The sequence below is a fragment of the Schistocerca cancellata genome, chromosome 6 (genome assembly GCF_023864275.1).
Source record: "Schistocerca cancellata isolate TAMUIC-IGC-003103 chromosome 6, iqSchCanc2.1, whole genome shotgun sequence".
In the NCBI taxonomy this organism is placed as follows: domain Eukaryota; kingdom Metazoa; phylum Arthropoda; class Insecta; order Orthoptera; family Acrididae; genus Schistocerca; species Schistocerca cancellata.
The window spans coordinates 391,972,570-391,996,212 of NC_064631.1; the positions used below are offsets into that span (position 1 = coordinate 391,972,570).

Below are 23,643 nucleotides of genomic sequence, written 5' to 3' on the forward strand. Positions count from 1 at the left end.
CCTTCCATCTAGAGATAACAAAAACCCACCACTATCCACTATATACCTTCATGTGAGGCCAGACTACCCAGATGATGAATGTTACAAGATGCTGTGACATTGGTGTTGCTAGTGGATTCTGGCAACACTAATTGTATGACCGCTTTCACCACTGGTGCAACAAAAACATTGTGCCTTCTGGCCTATTCTGGAGAGCAGCCCATTCACCTAGTGTGCACACACAAGAACAGTCCCTATCCATTTCTCATTATCAAAAAACTATATTAAACTGTGAAAAAATTAGCCACGAAAGCAGTCAGGGGATAACTGAGAAAGAACAATGCTAACAGAGATGAAGTAAGTACTGTCGCACTAACACTTATACTGGTGGGAAACTGCATTACAAATTTTACTCTCTCTATATTAATGATAAAAAAATATGTGGACTCGTATGACCAAAGAAATAGCATAACTAAAAGCAGATAAACAGTTGCTGTTCACTTCTACTCGGAAGTATATAAGAATACTATTAAACTAAGTGATTTACATAAACTGTGACCTGCTGGTGTTCAGCTCCTCAGTGCTTTATGAATATTACTTAAAATCACATATGTATTTATTTTGGATGAATTTAAATGGCTGTTTGGCTATATTGAAGAAGCACTGTGATGAAAACAATGACTCTTCATTGGAGTCACATTTAAGTCTCCACCTAGCCATTGTGGTTTGACTTTTTGTTAGTCTGTCTATACCTCTTCAGGAGAATGGAAGAGATTCATTGATTGATAGTATGGCCTCTTCCTCATCTCCTTTCCTTTCTCTTCTTTTTATCCAGTACCTTAGATCAACCTAACTGTGTTGTGTATTACCTTATAAAGTGACACTTCAGCTTGATACCTCAAACTTTACTTTAGAAACAATTGTATGAAAAGAAATATTCACTTGAGGAAATGAAGAAATTACAAAGAGACAAAAATGGCTGGCCATTATCAGCTTCATGAGATGAAACTACAATATTGCAAAATGTGTCTGTTGGCACCACTGTAATTTTGCATCATGAAGCTAAGTACTGAACCTTACAAGCATTTGTTATTAGATTAGATTATATTAGATTTATTTATGGTTGACATTACTGCAACACTGCAAAATAGCATTAACATGTGATTAATATCATCCATATGAAATAACAAAATACATCTGATGACTCATTTGCTCCAAGTCATATTCCAGTCTCTCTGCAGATATTTTATTTTTAATGAGTAATACTGTACTCAGGTTCATCAGCATGCATACTACAGTCAAACATAGTGACATACAGGTTCCAAATTTGTGCTGATGAGTGACAGATAAATTTACAACAATTTTGTACAGACATGCAGAATCAGTATGTTTTCTCAAATTCTGTATGTAGTTTGGGACAACATGACGTGTATTTGCACAATGTGCAGGTGACCTCGCCATTTTTGAGGGAACAATAATTGATGGAATGAGTAAGTTACTGATGTGTCTACCCAAACCATGATGTGACTGTAAGGAGAAACGTAATTAATAACAAATAAAATGAAAATTAAATGAAAACTTTCTTAGCAAAATCTTTTGCTTGTTATGTGGTACCAGATATGTGCACTAGCTTTTTCATCTATTTATTTTATTTTTGTTTTGAAAGTCCTTTTCCTCAAAAGTCAACATGAAGTTGTGATGGTGGCTACCACTGCCTACTACCTACTACCTACTACCTACTACCTACTACCTACTACCTACTACCTACTACCTACTACCTACTACCTACTACCTACTACCTACTACCTACTACCTACTACCTACTACCTACTACCTACTACCTACTACCTACTACCACTACTACTACTACTACTACTAGTAGTAGTAGTAGTAGTAGTAGTAGTAGTAATTCGTAATCAGTCTCTGTTGTCGTGAGCTATTCTTGCTCTCTCTTTTTAAGCCAGCTGAGATCTCTTCCTCATTGATGTTATCTGTTTCATATTACATTTCAGTTAAGAAATTTTTGCTGCATCATGTAGTCACTACCATGGCTGCTTCTTCGAATACAGATTTCTAAGTTCCTTGCACTTCAGATTTCTGTGACATTTTGCTTTTTCTCTTTGCCTTTTCTCCTCTTAATCAGCCATTTTTTCATGTTTCTCCATCTCTTTTTGTCATTTTTCTTTTTCTAAAAACATCATTTACTACTTGCTTATTTTCTGTATCATTAGGGTCTTTCTTTTTAGCAGTGATAGCCTCCATAGTATGTTTGCACTCCCAGTAAAACCTAAATTGTGTAGCCTTTTGATGCAGACTTTCTTATTTTCATCCTTTTGCATCACCTTCAAGCACTGTAACTGGAAATTAGGTACCTCTAAACACTGTATAGCTCTCCACCAGCATGGTGTGCATTTTAAAGCTTAAGACTCTTGTTCCAGAAATTTTATTTTTTTCTTCATGTGTGTAATACCTTACCAGGTGAATTTGTGGCTCAAATGGCTCTGAGCACTATGGGGTGAATTTGTGAATTTAATTATTTTCTTTCTTATATCTCAAAAGATTTTCACAGGAAGTCTGGAACATTAATCCCTTAGTCCACACACCACAGAAGTGCAAAGGTATTCGAGCCATTAACATAGAACATGAGGAAAGTTGTGTCAGGATTTGAAGAAATACTGTCAGTTGTTTTGGACTTGATGAATGAGTGTTTTCAAGAACTATAATCAGTTCCCATTTTGTACTATAAAAGGTATGTGTACTGGTACTTTGACCATTGTCTCAATAACTCATGTTTCATTAGCCACAGTTTAATATTTCCACATGTCTTACTTTCTTTTCTTTAAATGTTTCCCTTTTTTCCCCTCTTCATGTCATGTGTTAAATGGGAACAAGTTCTACTTCCCTTACCATCTCTTATCAGTTGGTCCAACTGTGTTTTAGTTTAAGGGTCAGTCAAATGAAAAAAGACGTAAGAAAGTAAGTAAACTGTCTCTGTATAATTTCTTAGGCTTCTGCACAGAGAGTCAGTTTACATAAAAGTTGTATCATTATTGAACCATGTCCTAAAGTGAAGAAAGCTATATTGGAGAGACAGTGTCATCCAAAGTTACAGTGACCTCCTCCTGGGTATACTGGTATTTTAGTTGTGCAGAGTCACTTATATTTTGTCATTACTGTTCACAGACCATGATGTTATGTCACAGTTTTAAAATATCATTGTTATGATTGGTTCTCATGAGGCAGAAGGAGTGGGCCTATAGTTACAACCATAAACCAACCAAAACAGCCATGACAACCAACAAAAGAAATCAAGATAGGCAAGAAATCAACAAATTGCAGCCTACAGAGCGCTTACCATACATGAAAAATGTCATAAACTAAATTGGTAAACATTGGTGTCCAGCCTGCCTGCTACAGCAGCTGCAAGATCCTGGTTATACTGGGCTCCACAAAGAACAACATAAATGCCTTACACCTACAGGTCTGTAAAAGGTGGACTCCCAGTATGGAGATGTGTACTTTGGTGAGACTGACAGGCAACAGGAATACGGGTGCTACATTCATCTAGGGCAATGCAACAAATCTGCAGTGGCCAAATACTAGCAAGACTGCAGTAAGAAAATAAAATTTAATGAAACTTGTGTGCCTGCCAAGTAGGTGGGTTTGATGAAACACAAGAAGCCACACAAGTATTCAAAAATTATAACATGAACAGGGGATGAGCTCAGGTTTGCCCACATCATGGTTGCTAGCCCTCAGAGTCCAACAGGCTGTACCAATAACATTAGATGAGAGTGCTGCCAGTGATTAACTGCCACTGCGTGGTCTGCGTTCAGTAGGAAGAAGACAGGAGCCCACACCTCATTCATCAATAACCACCAATCGTGGCATGCAATGCATGAAGCAATGGATAACAGCTGAGCCTCACTCCCTCCATAATAGTGACTTATTACATTCAAGTTCCCACTCCTTATATCTCATGAGACCAGTCTCAACAACAATATTTTAAAAGTGCGACATGTCATTCTCAGTGAGCAGTAATGACTGCACATCTAAAACACACCAGTACGCCTAGAAGAAAGCCACTGTAACCATTGATGAAACATTGATTTCTCCAGTATAGTTTTCTACATTTTAATGCAGTACAATATTCTGAAAACTTTGTCAACAAACTGTCAATTATTTCAAAAGTAATCGCTGAAACTCTTCCTACATTTATCCCACATGTTGCTGAGGTGGTTTGAATTATGCTGCAGAAGTTTCTCTGGGAAACCTTATGCATCCTCCATACAGTCCCCATCTCTATCCATGCAATTTCCATATTTTTGGAGCTCTGAAGAATAACATTCTTGGCTGTCCATTTGCTGTGGATGAAGAGTTCCATGGCTGGGTACACTGATGATTCCATAGGCAACTGAAAATGTTTTTCCATGACGACAATGACCATCTGGTTTCACACTAGGATAAGTGTTTTAACAGTTTTGGTAATTACTTTGGGTGAAATAAGAAACAGTTTACTTACTTTTTCCATTAGTGTTTTCATTTGACTCCCCCTTTTATCTCTTTCCATAGGCCCACACCATTTATCTTTTTAAAAATTGATGGCAAAAATTATGAGGTATTTTGTTCATCAGTGTCTTATAACAATGGAAACTACGTTTATTTGAAATGCATAAACTTTATAAAAAGATTGTAGACACTATAAATGTCGCATCAGCTACTAACAACTTCAGAAGTTAATGTCATAGCAGTGAGAATGTATTTAGAGTAACGAAATCAAGGAGGAGGCTGAAAGTGTTAAAGATTCAACTCACTGAAGCACATAATTAAAAAATAAAGACATGAGAGGCTAAAATCAGCTCATGCATCTTCACAGCTTCTTCATATTGCATCCAGTAATGTGAAGAGAGTGTTCTGCATGCAGTATGAATCATCAGGAAACTCACCTCAGTTTCTTCATCTAACTGAATGTCTGCAAATTCAATTAAATTTTCTTCTGAGATTTTCTGTACAAAACATATCTACAGTTACTATTGTATCATCTGACATTTATTGAAACCACCACAATGAAACACTACAAATTTCAACACCCAGTTCCTGCCAAAAATATTATCAAAATTGTTGCCTTTAGGTCGAATAGCCATATTCACTGAAAGTTTAACCATAGCTCTTTCCCATCCTCATAATCACTATGTGGCTTCTATCATCAGCTTGTAGCATCTACACTTCACCTTAATGAAGACTGTAAGTGTCATACCAATTTATGGAAATTGATCTACATTTTGGTATGACATTTTATCACTGACAGTTTTCCCAGTCAAGCGTAATAAATAAATGATACCACACTTTAGTACACTTCTTTTTGTTACTAGCCTGTTTAATTCTAATAAACTAAACAGTAACAATAAAACAAAAGCTTACATTTTTAAAATGTGGTCAAAATGTGAGTTTTTATATTATAGTTGTCATTTAATTTTACTGATTAATATTGCCTGATGTTCTAAAGTTTGTTACTAAAAATTGACATTGCCTGTGGGAGCCTTCAGGAAAATTCAACAGTTTATCTGAAGAGCAATAGAACAAGACAAAGATTAATCATGCAATATTTACCATGTAACAGTGTCCAATACACGTAATTTAAGAAACATCTCCACAGTAACAAAGAAGTTAATAAGAAATTTGTTACTCCAGCTGTTTCACATGCTGGTATTACTAGCGCACTATAAAGCACAAACTGCTCTATTATTAATACATTATTATTATTATTATTATTATTATTATTATTATTATTATTATTATTATTATTATTATTATTATTATTTCTTTCCTTTCTCAGACGTTATGTCTGGTTAAAAATGGAAAGTGACACGGACCTTGGTCAAGCGTGACTTCCTTTTAACTGTACGGTATATGTTACATTGCATTTAGGAACTTTTGGGTAATTGAACAATATTGTGGAACAAAAGCAAACTGGTGCTTTTCATTTATTATTATAATGAAGAACCGACGGAAGATTCTGTTAATATGAAGTATCAATAACTACAGATTTCTGTAGGTGTATGTATGTTTGGATGTAGCTGTATTGCGTTGATGTACTGATGGATACTGTGTGGTATGACTCCTGTAGTTGATAGTATAATTGGTATAATGTCAACTTTATCCTGATGCCACATGTCCTTGACTTCCTCAGCCAGTTGGATGTATTTTTCAATTTTGTTTCCTGTTTTCTTCTATATATTTGTTGTATTGGATATGGATATTTCGATTAGTTGTGTTAATTTCTTCTTTTTATTGGTGAGTATGATGTCAGGTTTGTTATGTGGTGTTGTTTTATCTGTTATAATGGTTCTGTTCCAGTATAATTCGTATTCATCACTCTCCAGTACATTTTGTGGTGCATACTTGTATGTGGGAATATGTTGTTTCATTAGTTTATGTTGTATGGCAAGTTGTTAATGTATTATTTTTGCTACATTGTCATGATTGTCATGTCTTCTGCAGTATTCTGTATTTGCTAGTATTGTACATCCGCTTGTGATGTGGTCTACTGTTTCAATTTGTTGTTTGCAAAGTCTGCATTTATCTGTTGTGGTATTGGGATCTTTATTAATATGCTTGCTGTAATATCTGGTGTTTATCATTTGATCCTTTATTGCAATCATGAATCCTTCCATCACTCTGTATATATTGCCTTTTCTTAGCCATGTGTTGGATGCATCTTGATCGATGTGTGGCTGTGTTAGATGATACGGGTGCTTGCCATGTAGTGTTTTCTTTTTCCAATTCACTTTCTTTGTATCTGATGATTTTATATGATCTAAAGGGTTGTAGAAGTGGCTATGAAATTGCAATGGTGTAACCAATGTATTTATGTGAGTGACTGCTTTGTGTATTTTGCTAGTTTCTGCTCGTTCTAGAAAGAATTTTCTTAAATTGTCTACCTGTCCATAATGTAGGTTTTTTATGTCGATAAATCCTCTTCCTCCTGCCTTTCTGCTTAATGTGAATCTTTCTGTTGCTGAATGTATGTGATGTATTCTATATTTGTGGCATTGTGATCGTGTAAGTGTATTGAGTGCTTCTAGGTCTGTGTTACTCCATTTCACTACTCCAAATGAGTAGGTTAATATTGGTATAGCATAAGTATTTATAGATTTTGTCTTGTTTCTTGCTGTCAATTCTGTTTTCAGTATTTATGTTAGTCTCTGTCTATATTTTTCTTTTAGTTCTTCTTTAATATTTGTATTATCTATTCCTATTTTTTGTCTGTGTCCTAGATATTTATAGGCATCTCTTTTTCCATCGCTTCTATGCAGTCTCTGTGGTTATCCAATATGTAATCTTCTTGTTTAGTGTGTTTTCCCTTGACTATGCTATTTTTCTTACATTTGTGTGTTCCAAAAGCCATATTTATATCATTGCTGAATACTTCTGTTATCTTTAGTAATTGGTTGAGTTGTTGATTTGTTGCTGCCAGTAGTTTTAGATCATCCATGTATAGCAAATGTGTGATTTTGTGTTGGTATGTTCCAGTAATATTGTATCCATAATTTGTATTATTTAGCATGTTGGATAGTGGGTTCAGAGCAAGGCAGACCCAGAAAGGATTTAATGAGTCTCCTTGGTATGTTCCACACTTAATCTGTATTGGCTGTGATGTGATATTATTTGAATTTGTTTGGATATTAAGTGTGGTTTTCCAATTTTCCATTACTATGTTTAGGAACTGTATCAATTTAGGATCTACTTTGCATATTTCCAATATTTGTAGTAACCATGAGTGGGGTACACTATCGAAAGCTTTTTGGTAATCAATGTATGCGTAGTGTAGCGACCTTTGTTTAGTTTTAGCTTGATATGTCACCTCTGCATCTATTATCAGTTGCTCCTTACATCCTTGTGCTCCTTTGCAACAGCCTTCTTGGTCTTCATTTATAATTTTGTTCTGTGTTGTATGTGTCATTAATTTCTGTGTAATGACTGAAGTTAATATTTTGTATATTGTTGGTAGGCATGTTATGGGGCGATATTTTGCTGGGTTTGCTGTGTCTGCTTGATCTTTAGGTTTCAGATAAGTTATTCCATGTGTAAGTGTATGAGGGAATGTGTATGGGTCTGCAATGTAATTGTTAAATAATTTAGTTAGATGTGAATGTGTTGAGGTGAACTTCTTTAGCCAGAAATTTGCTATTTTATCATTTCCAGGGGTTTTCTAATTGTGCGTAGAATTAATTGCTCGGGTGACTTCGTGTTTGCAAAACTATTACTTCAGGCATTTGTGGTATCATCTTGTATGAGTCTGTTTCTGCTTGTATCCACCATGCAGGCCTGTTATGTTGTACTGGGTTTGACAATACGTTGCTCCAGAAGTGTTCCATGTCTGTTATGTTTGGTGGATTGTCTATTTTAATGTGTGTGTTATCTATTGTTTGGTAAGATTTCTTTTGGTTTGTGTTGAATGTTTGGTTTTGTTTCCTTCTATCTTCACTTTTTTGTATCTCCTAAGTCGTTTGGCCAATGCTTGTAATTTCTGCTTCTTTTCATCTAATTGCTCTATCGCTTCTTGTTGTGAGATTTTACCTAACCGTTTTCGTTTTTTGTCTGATATTTCATTTCTTAGAAATTGTGTTAGCTGTCTGGTGTCTTTTCTCAGTTTTTCTATTCTGATCTGTAGCCTGTGTTGCCATGCTGGTTTTGTGGGTTTGTTGTGTGTGTTGGTTGGTTCTGATCTCTGCCTAGTGTGTATATTTAGTGTAGTGAGTGCTCCTACATAAACCAGTAGTTGTATTTTCATTTATTTTGTTGTGTACGATTGTGTTGATAGTTGTTGTTGTTGTTTTTTCGACTTGTGAGTTATTTGGTGGTCTATGCAAGAATGGTCTAATGTCTGTATTTGTGTCTTTGTATTCTATATATGTCAACTGAAATTTTTCTTCTATATCTAACATGTGTGTCACTTCATGTTCTATTTGTGCTTGTTCTGGTGGCTGTCTTAAGATTTCGTTTTCCTCTGATTGTTTAATTGACGTGTTTTGTTCTGTTAAAAATTTTAATTCCGGGTATCTGGTAATAAATGTTGTGTATACTTGTGATCTGTATCCAGTTGTGTTGGTTCCTAGATTTGTTGCTTGGTAATAACAGAACATGAGGTGTCGATTAACTTCATCTGACCATCTCATCCTCTGTCTTTGTTTTCCTCCTAGGGTGGTTGCAGGAAGCATATCCTGCAAAACACCTCTATTTGGATTTAAATCATTATCCAGTTGGATAGCAGTGTCCTTACCATTGTGGGCGGGCATAGGGTTCAAGCGTCGTCCCCGACCACGACGGCGCTTGTCCGAGGCTTCTTTAGTTCTGTCCTGAACCAAGTAATCACACTAAAAGGGGGGTTAGCCCTATTAGTGGTTTGTTCTTTTCGTCGCCTTTTACGACTGGCAGAACATACCAGAGGCCTATTCTTTTCCCAGGCCTCCACAGGGTTTATTATTATTATTATTATTATTATTATTATTATTATTATTATTATTAACTGTGGTTTATGATAATACCATCACTGTAGATAATTTATTGAAAATAATGAATGTACCTCATAACAAAACAAAACCAATAACTGAGAAACCAAATGGGTAAAATGAAAAGAGTCAGAATGATAGGGGCTAAAGAGGAAAAAAGTTTCTAAACATTCTGATGGGAAAAAAGACCATCAGGCTTATACATTGTCCAGAAGAACAGCACAATACATATGGAAGAGAAATATGTCCTAATTTAAGTATCATCTATTGCAGTGAAAATGTTTCTTCTTGCTTCTGTTATACCTCATATTTGTAAGTTTGTTTAACTGTCATCTTTTCCTTTGTGATGTACAGCTCTTCTGCACATTTCTTATTTGTATTGAAACTCTTACCTTGTGATAGTTGGATGCTCCTGCTAGGTTTTATCTGCTTTTAATGAATATGGCTATTTTGTTTGTGTGTAATATTAATTCCTCTTACAGAGATATAAAAATTGGAGTTTCAGCCTTTAGCTTGACCCAAGTGAATTAGTGAACTTATAATAGGTTAATATAATAATTGCTTGAAAAATGTTATCTTGTGGGAGAGTTACAAGCAGAACTGGTGCATTTGTTTACAGTGCGGTGGCTTCTAACCAACTAATTTATAATGTATATCACTATTTGTGTAGCTAATTTCATCAAATTATCTTTGGAAGTGCAGCTTATTTTTTCAGATTATATTCTACTAATAAGTGTAATATTTGAAATTAAAGGATCTAGCGACACATTCTTTCACATCATCTTTCTTTACAGAATATAGTGCTGCAAATATCTTTAGGAGGAATTAAGTGTCTCTCTTTCCTTGGAAAATTATAATTCGTTTTGGAAGTTCTCATAGAAAAAAATATGAAAGTTTTGAAAGGCTAATTTTCACTTTATTCAGGTCCTGTTATTCATGTTTTAACACCTACGTTTTCTGTATTTGCACCCACAACCTCCTTAAAGTTTAATCCTAATCTTTAATCTATTAATTACTAGCAGCTCATAACTAATACTCCGTATTTGTAATGTTGATTGTTAGTCAGTTCTCACTTTTGATTCTATTCCTACATGTGGGTATCTCCTAGTTAGGTGGTTTGCAATGACTTTCCATTTCTTCCAACACTTCTTGCTTCTCCTTTTATTATTTATTAGTTTTGCCTTCCCTCTGACCAGCAGACATTTTAAAAGCTCATGAAGTTATCAGCCACACTTTTAGTGTACACAAACTTTCAACTTGTCACACTTCATGCACACTTGTAATCCCATAAATTATTATTAATGAAAAAAATCTATGTCTTGTCATTTGGTATACAGAAAATTTTCTTTTCAGGTAATTTAAGTTGGAGACCAGTCATTATACAAAAAACATTTTCATCATTATTTTCTAAAATAGATGGCAGTTTGGAGAATAGAAGATATAGTCATTTGAAGGACACACATTGTATGTGATGTGTCATGCACATTTTGTCCTGGTTGATGCTTTCTGTGAAAAAGCAACTTGTGCATCATTAATTAATGTGCAGTCCAAAGTCAGGTTAGAGTAAGTTTCACATTTTGACATGGTCAGTAGGAAGTATGCCTCGGTAAATAGTGAATTTCGTTGTGATCATTTCCTCTCATACACTCTTTCCCACCACTGGATGACACACTGCAAGATAAATGAGAGCAGAGAAGTTGCATATCATTTTACGCTGTTATGATTACAGGCCCCATCTAGCTATTTTATCAGCTAATTCATTCTCCTTTATTCCCAAGTACCAGTAGAATGACACTTTCTTGCCCCTCTTTTGTAAGCAGAGAAGGGATTCTCAAATATTTTGGAGTGGTTTCTCATCTGTTAAACAACTTCACAGGCATTTGAGGAATTGTAGAAGATGAGTAACTTGAAATGTAGAAGATGAGTAACTTGAAAGAAATTTTCACTCTACAGTGGAGTGTGCACTGATATGAAACTTCCTGGCAGATTAAAACTGTGTGCCAGGCTGAGACTTGAACTGAAGACCTTTGCCTTTTGCGGGCAAGTGCTCTACAACTTGAGCTACCCAAGCACGACCTGTCCTCACAGCTTTAATTCTGCCAGCACCTTGCCTCCTATCTTCCAAACTTCGCAGAAGCTCTACAGAGCTTGCAGAACTAGCACTCCTGGAAGAAAGGATATTAGGGAGATGTGGCTGAGCCATGTGTTAACACTTGCCCATGAAAGGCAAAGGTCCCAAGTTTGAGTCTCAAACTGGCACACAGTTTTAATCTTCCAGGAAGTTTCAGATAAATAACTTCATTGCACATTCATATGTCACCAGGTCCAGTGCTCTAAAAATCACATAAGTCTGCACAGAGAATTTTCCTGGTCTGTTGTGATACAAAAAATGTAGATGATCTGGTTTTGATATTCACCTTAAATGTGTTAAATGTTAGTTTTAAATACTGTGCTGTAGTATTTTTCTGTACTCTGTACATCTAGAATTTCTTATAACCTCCAAAGCATCCAAGTGAATAATAGCTCCATGCCTGGATCAACAATACATCCTGTGTGATGGATGGATATGGTGTTATGGGCACTCAACAGTGCCGTCTTTAGCGCCCGAACGAAAACAATAACGGACGAGTGTCACTAAAATGCAGCAAGTGCAAAAATAAGACTAAAATTAAAGGTGACAGTCTACATAGGCAGTGTGCACGTCAACAGTATCAAAGTGGAAAGCAGCCTGTAAAGAGGAGAACTGCAAGAGAACTTAGGGGAAGGGGTTAAAATGAAACACACAGCACATGTTTGGAACTGGCCTATTACAAGAATAAGAAGGAGTGGTCAGCCACTCGGCAACACACTAAAAATTCCAACCTAAAATTTTAGGCTGAACCCCAGAAACATCACAGTACCTTAGAGCTTTCTTGACACTCGCCTCGTCATCGACTAAAATCGAGGGCAGATCCCCACTAATATTAACTTCTGTCCTGACAAAACATTATAAGTCACACTCAACTAAAATGTAGCATACAGTGATTCGTATGCCACAGGCATCACACAGCGGGGGTTTCTCTCGCCATAGTAAGAAGGCATGTGTAAGAGGACAGTGCCCTATGCGAAGACGTGTTAGGGTCACTTCGTCCGCCTAGGTGACCGGCAGGAGGAACACCATGGCTGGATGGTGGGTTTCACAAACCGCAGCTTATTTTCCCTCACTGCCAGCCATTCCTCCTCCCACAATTGCATAGGCTTCCGCCGCAGCACAGAAACGACACCTTGCAAAGGAATAGAATATTGTGTCACCTCCGGTAATCTGCAGGCGTCCTTGGCAGCTCGATCCGCTTGTTCATTTCCTCTTATGCGCACATGCCCTGGCACCCAGCAAAAGGACACTTGTTTGCCCTGTCGTTGGAGGATGTACAGTTGGTCGTAATCAGCTGTTCGAACTTCTCTGCTGGGTACAGGTCCTGCAGTAACTAACACGCTCAGTGAGTCAGAGCAAATTCGAAAGTGTTTGCCCCGAGTATACCGTATCTGCTCCAATGCCTTCAGGATCGCATGAAGTTCTGCAGAAGAAAACAGCGTATTGCTGGGGAAGGCGAATCCTGATGACACGTTTGGGGAACACTACTGAGCAGCCAAGAAAATCCCCCTGTTGGGATCCATCAGTGTAGACTACCGTAAAATCATGACGCCTATCTAAAATATTAAAAAACAAAGATTTGAAAGTAAAATCTGATGTACTGTCTTTCTTAAAATTTGCCAAATCTAAAATCAGTCTGGGCCTCTGGAGGAGCCAAGGTGGACATCTGCTCCAACCTTGACGTGAAACATTAAAACCGGCCACACCCATCTCTAAAATGCAATCCTTTGCACGAATCCCATACGGCCTTGTTGCTCATTGCTGGTTGCGAAAAAGGCTTTTCAGTGGAGGCCGAGCAACAGTGTGGTATGCAGGTGTGTATGGTGTGGATAATGTTTTATAGGTCTGGTGCACCATTAGTAGACGCCGCCGGAGGTGAAGTGCCGGTTCACCTGCCTCCCCACAGAGGCTCGGTATGTGACTCGTTCTGAAAGCCCCAGTGGCCAACCGAATCCCCTCAAGGTGCACCACATCCAACAGCTTTACGTAAGTGGGTCTTACAGACCCATACACCGTGCATCCATAATCAAGCTGGGACCACACGAAGGCTCTGTAAAACCGGAGCAGAGAAGTCCTGTCTGCTCCCCACGTGTGGTGACAGACATTTTAAAATAGGCAGCGCCTTAAGAGACCGTTTTTTCAGTTCCTTAATGTGTGGCAGCCATGTAAGCTTAGAATCAAAAGTGAGGCCCAGGAACTTCACCATGTCTGTAGAATTCAGAACGGTGTATTACATCCTGATCCGTGTGGATTCCAAATGACTAATCTTCACATACATTATGTATGAAATTTCATCCAATTTTTTTGGCACGCTATAGTATGTTATGTGAGTGGTTAAGGTAAAGATGAAACATTTTTACCAAGAGAAACCATGAGGGCCACCCACTGAACTGCAAGTGGTGCTGCTTCTGATGGGATAGGATAAACTTACAGGATTAGAGTAGGATGTTGTGGCTGGGTGAACCAGATAGGTCTTTCACACGTGTCTTCAACAAGGGTATGATACCTATGGCAAGGGGTTTGAGAGTGGAAGTCTCATAGCTTGTAGCTGAGAGGAACTCTTGTCAACCAACACTTCCCACCATTTGCCTGTAGCAAAAACTCTTATATCGAAGATACAAACTACCTCCTCATTACATTATGCACCCGTACTTGTCACTATTAATACCATGCCCCTACATACTTCAAACTGATGGCTTTGCTCTGATTAAACACTGCCTTTCTCAATTTCCTGCCAACTTCAGACCCGCTATCTCATACCTTATACACTTCACCAATTATATTTTTACACACAACTAGTCCTCATTTGAGGGACAGACGTATAAACAGACCTGTGGCACAGCCATTGTCATCTGAATGGCACCCTCCTATACCTACCTGTCTTTGGGCCACAGGGGAAACCTTCCTAGCCTGTCAAGGGCCCAAACCCCTTTTCTGGTTTAGGTTCATTGATGATATCTTCGTGATCTGGACCTATGGCCAGGGCATCCTATTCTGTGCCTCCAGAACCTCATCAACCCATTCTCTCTCCCATCGGCTTCACCTGCCCACCTGCCCCCCGCCCCTCCCCACCCATTCAGCTCAATGTGCCACCAAATGGACATTGGCCTCCTCCTACCTGATGTCTCCAGCCCTATCTCTGTTCATAGTAAGCCCACTAAAAGAATAATAATCATAAAGAGAGTTTGAAAGTCTGGAACAGAATAAAATGTTTATTAGTACACTAACTCTTCAGATTTTGTTTTCCTCTGCTCAGCTAAAAGAGAGAGAAAAGGCTGTGAAGCAGTGGAATGTTGGAGATTTATTGCAGGAAAGACACTTAAGTCCTAGATTAAATTATGTGCAAAAAATGGTATTTGTGTAGCTGGAAGTCATGAAGGCAACAGCTAACACTAGAGAGTGGTGAGAAAATCTCCATTCTACTTTCAGAGTGTTGTGAGATGCAGAATGATGTAGAGACAGTAAGCTCCACATCGATTATGTGTAGCTGAAAATAAGAAAACTAGGCCTATGTTTTGTGTGTGATGATGGGTCGGGTAGAAATTTAAGGCTGACTCACAAACCAGACTAAATTCTTAACTCTTGTTGCTTATTAAACTGACAAATATTGGTTGCTGTATGTAGTGCTATAGCAGAAACTGTTAACCTTTGCTATCTGATAACCCCACCACACTTATCATATGTGTAATGAGAACTAGAAGAACGAGAGACACATAGAAGATCCACCCTCTTGGTTAAGGAGGTCGTACTTATGATGAACTTGATTGTGTGATGTGGAACATGCCAATTAACAAAAGCTTTACACAATTCTCAAATAGAAACATTGATGTGACTACAAACTACACATGACAGGTTTGTAATTAACATCTCACTTCTAGCCAATTCCTCTGTGGTATAGGCAGACCAGCTCTAATTTGCAACTAAAAACACTGTTACTGATATTTCTGTAGGTAGATTGTCAAAGATTTTTGTCACTCCATTCTGTTGCAAAGTTAAATTAGTTTTTTTTCCATTAAAATGGGAATGTTTATAAGTAAGGCTTAAGATGGCTGGAGACCTAGGAAAATTTAAGAGGAATGTCCAGTGGCTGGAAAGGTGAGAAGAGTTGGTATATACCAAAAATATGAAAAAGTAGTAAGTTTTTTAAGAAGTACATAATCATGCTTATTTTTAACATGCTATATCACTCATTATGACAGTAAGAGGAGACTCTGATATCACAAGTAAATAACTGGTAGTAAAATTTACAAGAAGAAATTGAGCCAACTGTGTGAAAAGCCATGAGTAAAAAGAAAAATTATTTCATTTGACAAAAATAAGGAAACACTACAAAAATAAACAAACTAGGATAGATAGGGAAAGTAGAGAACAGAGAGCATATGAAAAGTATTTAATTTCATTCTAACTGTTATAAGGTATTTACTGTACGTGTTTTACTGAGTAAGGAAGTTCTGTATTAATGTGCAATATTTGCACCGCGTCAGCCTATTACGCTTTAGTCATCAGTAAATTATCTTCCAGCCTCTGCCCCCTTTAGCTGAGTGGTCAGTGCATTTGACTGCCATGCAGCAGACCCAGATTCAATTAGAGGATAAGTACAAATTTGATTGGTCATGGATGTGAAAGAAAATTTGCTATGGCCTGCTTTATGGAAGCATCATGGCACTTACTGTTAAGTGATTCAGAAAAACATGAGAAATTTAAGTTAAACAATGGAACCTACAGTTAATAATATCAACAATGTAGGGAAAGATAGATTGCTACTTACCTTAAAGAAGTCACATTAAGTTGCAGACAGGCACAATTAAAAGACAATTAAGTAAAGCTTTTGGCGACAGTCTTCATCAGCAAAAGAGAAACACACACAAGCAAGCACATCTCATGCACTTTTGACTGCCAACACCAGCATCTCGGGTCAGGTCAGATCTGGTGCCTGTGTGCAACTTAACATGTCTTTGCTATGGTAAGTAGCGATCTATTTTTTCCTACGTTGTAGAAATGTAAGTCATACTGCAAGATAATAGTTTGAGAGATGTTCCTAATTGCAGGTGTATTGTGGTATTCATTGTGCTATCTTGCTCAGTATTTTTGTATCATGTATTAGTACCTCAGCTGAGATTTGTTTTTGTGATTAACGCTTTTACATATCGAATTATCTAGTCATACATCGTAGCCCATATAAAGACTGGTAATACTTCTCTCATATGTTCCAATTTCACTCTTTCTACACTCCCTTGTTATCATTAATCTAAAATACTTTTCACAAGCAAGTTATTTTACAATAAATACATTGCTTTAGGCATATTTTTTCCTAATACTCACTGCAAGTGGTTTTCCAACTGGATAGTTGATAGGTGTATGTGTAAGTGCAAGCTCTATTGAACTGAGTTGGGAACTGCTTCCACTGGCAACAGGAGAACGGCTTAGGCCTTCTTCAGCAATCCTTTCGGGACTTTGAGCACTGTTTGAGCCATTTTGCCTTGCTATTGAAAGAGCCATTGCTGAAGCTTGGGCATCACAGTTCTCCAAGCTAGGTGTCTTGAATGCTATGATAGTTGGTTTGTTGCGCATATAGCGAAAACTTTGTGCCAGTGACTTGTTCTGAGGGCTCAGATAAGCAAGGCCAAGAGACTGCAGTCGTGCACGCCTCATCTGGCATTCATCAAAACTTTTTTCTGATTCTGAGCGCATGTACTCACGTAACCTGAAACATTTAATTATAGATTTAAACATTCAGTGTAGAATTTTGTTCTTATAAAATGCATACTGATAGCAATGATGGCATTTCTGAAAAAGAGAAATTTGTTAATATCTAATGTAAATTTAATGTTTGGAAGTTCTTTCTGAAGGTTTATGTCTGTAGTGAGCCTTGCATGGAAGTGAAATATGAATAATAAGCAGTTCAGACAAGAAGCCATTAGCAGCTCTTGAAAGGTGCTACAGAAGAATGCTGAAGATTAGATGGATAAATTGCTTAACTAATGAGGAGATTACTGAATCATGTTGGGGGTGGGGGGTGGAGAAAGGGGGGGTGGAAGGAATTTATGGTGGAACTTTACTGAAATAAAGGATCAGTTTATGGGACACACAACACTTTCAAAGACAATGGAGAATAGCCAGTTTGTTAATGAAAGAAAGTAAGAGAGTGTGTATATGTGTGGGGGTGGAATTGTGGAAGGAGAGCTAAGCTTAAATATAGTAAGTAGGTTCATATGACTGTGGGTTTCAGTACTCTTTCAGAGTTAAAGAGTCTTGCTCAGGAAGACCAATGTGTAGAGCTGCACCAAGAAAGTCTTCAAACTGAAAATCACAGCCTTAACAACAATATAGAATATCCATACTCATTCGCAACAGAAACTGAAGAATGTGAAGGAGGACCACTATGAAAGATATTGATCGTGAGAGTTGATGATGAGGAAGACGAGAAGAATTTCTCTCTCAAATATCTTTAATCTATTATCATTGGTTTGGAGTTATTAGAAATACAGAAAACAAAAGAAATCTACAAGTCACAGAAGTTCCAAAGATAATTTACTCTCAGGAACACAAAATATTGGTAGAATCCAACCAGTGGAATTCCACAAAAAAGCACATGCTGTAAACACAGACTTTGGCCATTATACACATGCTAGCCACTGTGAACTTACCAGCTGTATTTGAGAAATTTTCTCAGGGTTCCTGAGACATCAGTATCTAGATTCAAGAGCAATATTAAATTGTTTACCTAACAGTAAAATGTTACCAGTCACACAAGAAAACAGTGTGTAACAGAAAGTTAATATTTTTCGAAGGAGACATCAAGAGAATTTCATATGATTTAACTTTAAGTGTCCTAGCTCTTTCAGTGATAATGTATTATGTTGTGCTGCTGTTTTTTAGTAATCCCTAACATGGACTCCGTCCCTCAAGAACAAAGATCCTAAGTTTTCTGAAAGTTGCGGATGTGACTTCTTGTACAAAATAGATGGGAATAATGGTGTAATTGCTGAGCAAAGGCTGCAGGAAGTTAAATTCAATGAACACTGCCTAGATGTCTTGTCAAATACTTAAGTGGGAAACTTGGCAGCAGAAAATTCCAGAGTAAAATATATTAATAGAAACAGCACTGTCAGAGATAAAACAGGAAGTAACTAATTATTTTGTTCATTCATAGCTCTATGAATCTTACAATTAAGGATAGCCTTAAAGGTAATGGAAAGAGTCAAGGTTTACACAAAATTGTGTAATAGTTATTAGATACTACATTAATGAAAACAGTAAATGTATCAGGAAAATCACTTCTTTGATTTGTTCCTCATCTGTGTAAGGTAGTTGCTGTTTATTTCTTATTGTTAGCATAATATGTACATCATCACATTGCTACTTATGCAACTAAGAGGAATTTTGAGTATTGAACATAGATAAATAATATGTAGGGGAACCAGTTTTAATCATATTAGTATCAGAGAAAAGAGGATTAAAAGCAGTGAAGGATTAGAGGCTAATTCTTCATCAATGCTGTCACCTTTATAAATCTCTTCCCTTAGTGAGCCATTGCTTATGTTTCTTTTATACCCTGTTTCCCTTGTATAATCTGCACTATGTGACTTATGTTCAGATAAACCAGTCACTATTTGTCTGAAATCTAAATCACTGGTGCTATTTGATTTGAGCATAGGTTTTTAAAGGCCACTGGATTATTGCTGTGTCCGCCGGTGCAGTGCACAGCCATACACACAGGGAGTACCAGACAAAAGGCCAGTCACCTGTGTAGCACCACATTATTATGATTGGACAGGGCACATAGCTGACTGTATTATACTTATGCCACATTTGATTAAAATATTGGTATCTATCTGACATAATTAAGGTTCGATGCGACAGATGGCACTAAAAATGTGTTCTATACCATGCTGCTTTAAATAATTCACAAATTACTTGCATATTTAGTTGGACATGCAGCTCCACTCAGCCAGAGCCAGTGTCTCCAGAGTCTCTGTGTTGCAGTATCCATCAAGATTCACAGCATACGTGTTTTGACAGACACTACCAGGATTTATATAGACACCAACTGCAGAGCCAAATGGACACACTACTAGTTTAGTCAATCATCATTCACTCTTATCAGGAATAGACCAGCAGTTATTGATTTTCCACGCTGAACCTTTCAAACTTTATACATTATGATCATTTTTATTAATCATAATTGTTAAGTGTGTCTCAATCTATGATGTATCTACTGAAAATTTGCGAAAACTATTTGTTAAAAATATGATATAATTTTTTCTGATGTGAAAATTAGGATTAAAAACTATGAAGCACACACAATGTTTAAGCCAGACGCTGCACCAAAATTGTCTAAAGTATGCATTAAAGGACAAAAACCAGACTGCACTTTAAGATTGCAGTGATTTCAGAAATGCAATCAATGCGCAATCCTTAATAAATGTACATCCAGTTCTGAAGCTGGAAGGACTGATGCTTAAATTAGCTGGCAGTGTAAATTTTGAGAAAATTTATTTGAATAATGCCTACTCACAAATACTTGTGGATGAGGACACACAGAAATTTATCATAAATACTCCATTTGAATTTTATCAATGAAAGATATTGTCAATTGTGATTGCCAGCACACCAAGTGTGTTGCAGTGCTGCTTAGAATAATTAATTAGGAAAGTTCCTAGACTGTAAACTACCTGAATGACATCAGTGTTTCAGGGAAATTTCCTGGATCCCTGTTAAGTATTTTGAAATCTGTATTTAAGATTTTACAAACTTGCAATTTAAACTGTAATAAGGGAAGTGCATAATATTCCAGCAGTAAGTCCAACACATATGATACATTATGTCACTAGGCACCAGATTGACACTGCAATATGTTGAAACAATTAATAATCTTCCATCTCTCAAAGATCTCAAGCAGTAACAAGCTGTTTGGCCAAATTAATTACTACAAAAGATTCATTCTACAATCAGCACCCTCAAGTTAACCCCTCCATAAACTGTTATGAACAGGAACTAAATGAATTGGGAGTAGCAAATGCCAACATGAATTTGACAAATTAAAACAAAGTTTACTAGAGGCCAAATTTCTTACCGTGTATGACCCAACTAAAATGTTAACTACTCTAGCAGATGCTTCTGAATGTGGAACCAGAGCATTTTGTTCACTAAATACCTATCATATTTGCATACAAAACACTGATGGTTGCTCAAGGACCTGAAGTCAAACTGGAAGGAAGCTCTTGCTATCTTCTTTCCTGTTAAAAGGTTTTATGATATTATGACCAGGAAATAGTTTTCAGATCCTCAGATAAACAGTGTAAATGCAGACTTACTGTCCTGACTACCTTACTATCCTGACTATCAACAGAGTGGGATGAAAGTTTTGAGTCTGCTGCTGATATATGTTTTGATTTGGATTGCATTTTTCATTAAATGCCAACTTGACTCCAAATCTTGTGCTGAAGGATCCAATGTGATCAAAATCAAATAAAACACTAGATAAAAATTTTATCAATGAACCAGACATTAAATCATACTGGCACATGAGACATGCTCTCATTGGCTACAAAGGTGGTGGTGTGGTACATTCAGAATCAGGGAAGACAAGTGGTGATTTCGGAAGTACTAAAACCCAAAGTGCATCAAATACTTCCTCGTAGAAATGGGTTGTTCACAAACTAACAGGTCCAAAGGAATGGTTCACCAAGATGAACGGAAGGAGTGAGGAATGATTTCTAGGGAATGGTCTTTCATAGTTCACTCCGGTTGCGGCTTTCTACTAATAATTCCTGGGAACAATACGGTCAGTCCCATTCCCACAATGGCACATCGGCCAGTGTCATTCCAGCCTCGGTCCCCTTCCCATCTCTGTCTTGGTCTCCCTCGGCTGGACTCCTTCTTCACGTGGCCACTTGTCGCAGTTCCACCGCCGACTGCTCCTAGTTAGTTCAGTACCGAGTTGTTGTTCATTTCGTTCGCTGCGCATGGCCGTTCTAGATCTGTTTCAAATCTCTCTTGAACTCAGGACTTCTGCATCTTTTCGTATTCTATTCAGTGTCAATGACCCCTAATTAAAATGTATTTTATAATTACGTAAATTACATAAAAATTGTATGATACACATACCTCTTTTCAGGCAACAATAGGACATATCAGCTTACTTCATTATTTTGATCAACAGCAGAAGACATACTTATAAAAAGACAAGTTTTTTTTTTGTTATTAGACATGCAAAGGAAGTCGGCATGGCATACACGAGTGGCCATTTTCTGCCTTTTTTTTTTTTTTTTTTATCAAAGATAAAACAGCACGTTCATTGTTATGGAAGGCAGACTGACTTACAACCGAATGAAGCCCACATTCCATAATCAAGTGTCTGGTCTCATATTTTGTAAAGAGAATATAACTCCTACAATATTATTTCAGTGGTACAGGGTGGCACACAAAAAATTGGCCCGAGTACTAGACTGCCCACCACACATCGTCTATTGGTATGAAATTGTTTGCATTAGCTTATTTGTTATTTCTTTACTGCCTAGTTATTTCATGTTTATTTATTCTGCTCATAGCTGTCAAATTCTAGAGAAATTAATGAAAACCAGACTCATAAATTACTTAGATGCTCACAAACTTCTAAACTGCAATCAACATGGCTTTCGCTTGGGCCACAGCACAGAATCAGCTATCCATGCCAATACCAAAGAGATTGTCAGGAGTCTCGACACTAAAAAATGTGTAGTGGGAATTAACTTAGATTTATCTAAAGCTTTTGATACAGTAAATCACAAAATTCTGTTAAACAAGATGGAGGCAATAGGTGTAAGGGGAGTTGTGAAGCAGTGGTTTGAATCTTACCATAGAACGCGGGTGGTAGAAATCATTGCAGAGCATAAAAATCAGAAAATCAAGTGGGTCTCAGATGCAAAGAAATTGGAAATAGGTGTCCCACAGGGCAGTGTTCTTGGTCCCTTATTATTCTTGCTTTATATAAATGACAAAAAATCCTAATATTTCTACCAAAATAATGTTTTTCGCAGGTGACACTAGCATAATTATAAGTGATGATAAAAAATCATTAACCACCACAACTGATATAGCCCTGAAATATATTCAACATTGGTTTAATGCTAATGAGTTAACACTTAATCTAAGTAAAACAAATTATATACAGTATGGCAAAGCAACTCAAGATATGGACCTCCAGTTAAAACTAATGGATAAGAAGATAGAGAGTGTACAATCCACAAAGTTTTTGGGCACGCACATTGATCAAAACTTAAGCTGGAAAGACCATCTCAAGTACTTATCCCACAGGCTCAATTCGGCATGCTTTGCATTGAGGATATTATCTAGAGTATGCAGCACAGACTGTACTAGACTAGTGTATTTTGCTTACTTTCAGTCCATCGTGTCTTACGGCATAGTGTTCTGAGGTAAAACTAAATCAAGCTTAACAGATATCTTCAAATTTCAGAAAAGAGCTGTACGAATCTTAACACATAACTCTCCAAGAACTCATTGTAGGCCCCTTTTCAAGGAACTGCAGGTACTCACAATACCATCACCGTATATTTTTTAAAAGCATTCTGTGTACAAGAGCACATATGAAAAATCTACGTACAAATGAGGACTGCCATAATTATAATACAAGAACTCATAAGAATTTGTATGTAGAAAGGGTAAGGACAACACAAACCCAAAAGCATGTAAGTTATTTTGGAATAAAACTCTACAATGCTCTGCCAGTGTACATGAAGGCAATAATAGATTAAGTAAAATTTAAGACTGATATTAAAAATTACCTTTTTAGCAAAACTTTCTATGACGTAGATGAGTACTTTGATTGTGTGTAAATTTATTGCCAAAAATTTTAATTTATATGTCTAAATTTGTACTTTTTAAAAATGCCTTGAAAGTGATATTCCATTATTATGTCTGTAGTACTTGTACTAGTATGATAACTTTGTTGTGACAATTCCTACATCCTGTAAATGACATACAGGAAGATAATAAAATGAAATGAAATAAATCATGCTT

The 23,643-nt window shown here is 36.9% G+C and overlaps 1 protein-coding gene across 1 annotated transcript in view; it reads right to left on the reverse strand.

The window, feature by feature from the left end:
* LOC126088344 (NADPH oxidase 5-like) overlaps positions 1–23,643 on the reverse strand; it is a 460,603-nt gene that overhangs the window by 57,863 nt on the left and 379,097 nt on the right. Inside the window, exons 16-17 of the mRNA XM_049906479.1 lie at positions 16,945–17,326; positions 4,926–4,985 (exon numbers count right to left, since the gene is read on the reverse strand). Of these exons, the coding sequence (XP_049762436.1) occupies positions 4,926–4,985; positions 16,945–17,326 (442 nt within the window). The remainder of the gene's footprint in view (positions 1–4,925; positions 4,986–16,944; positions 17,327–23,643) is intronic.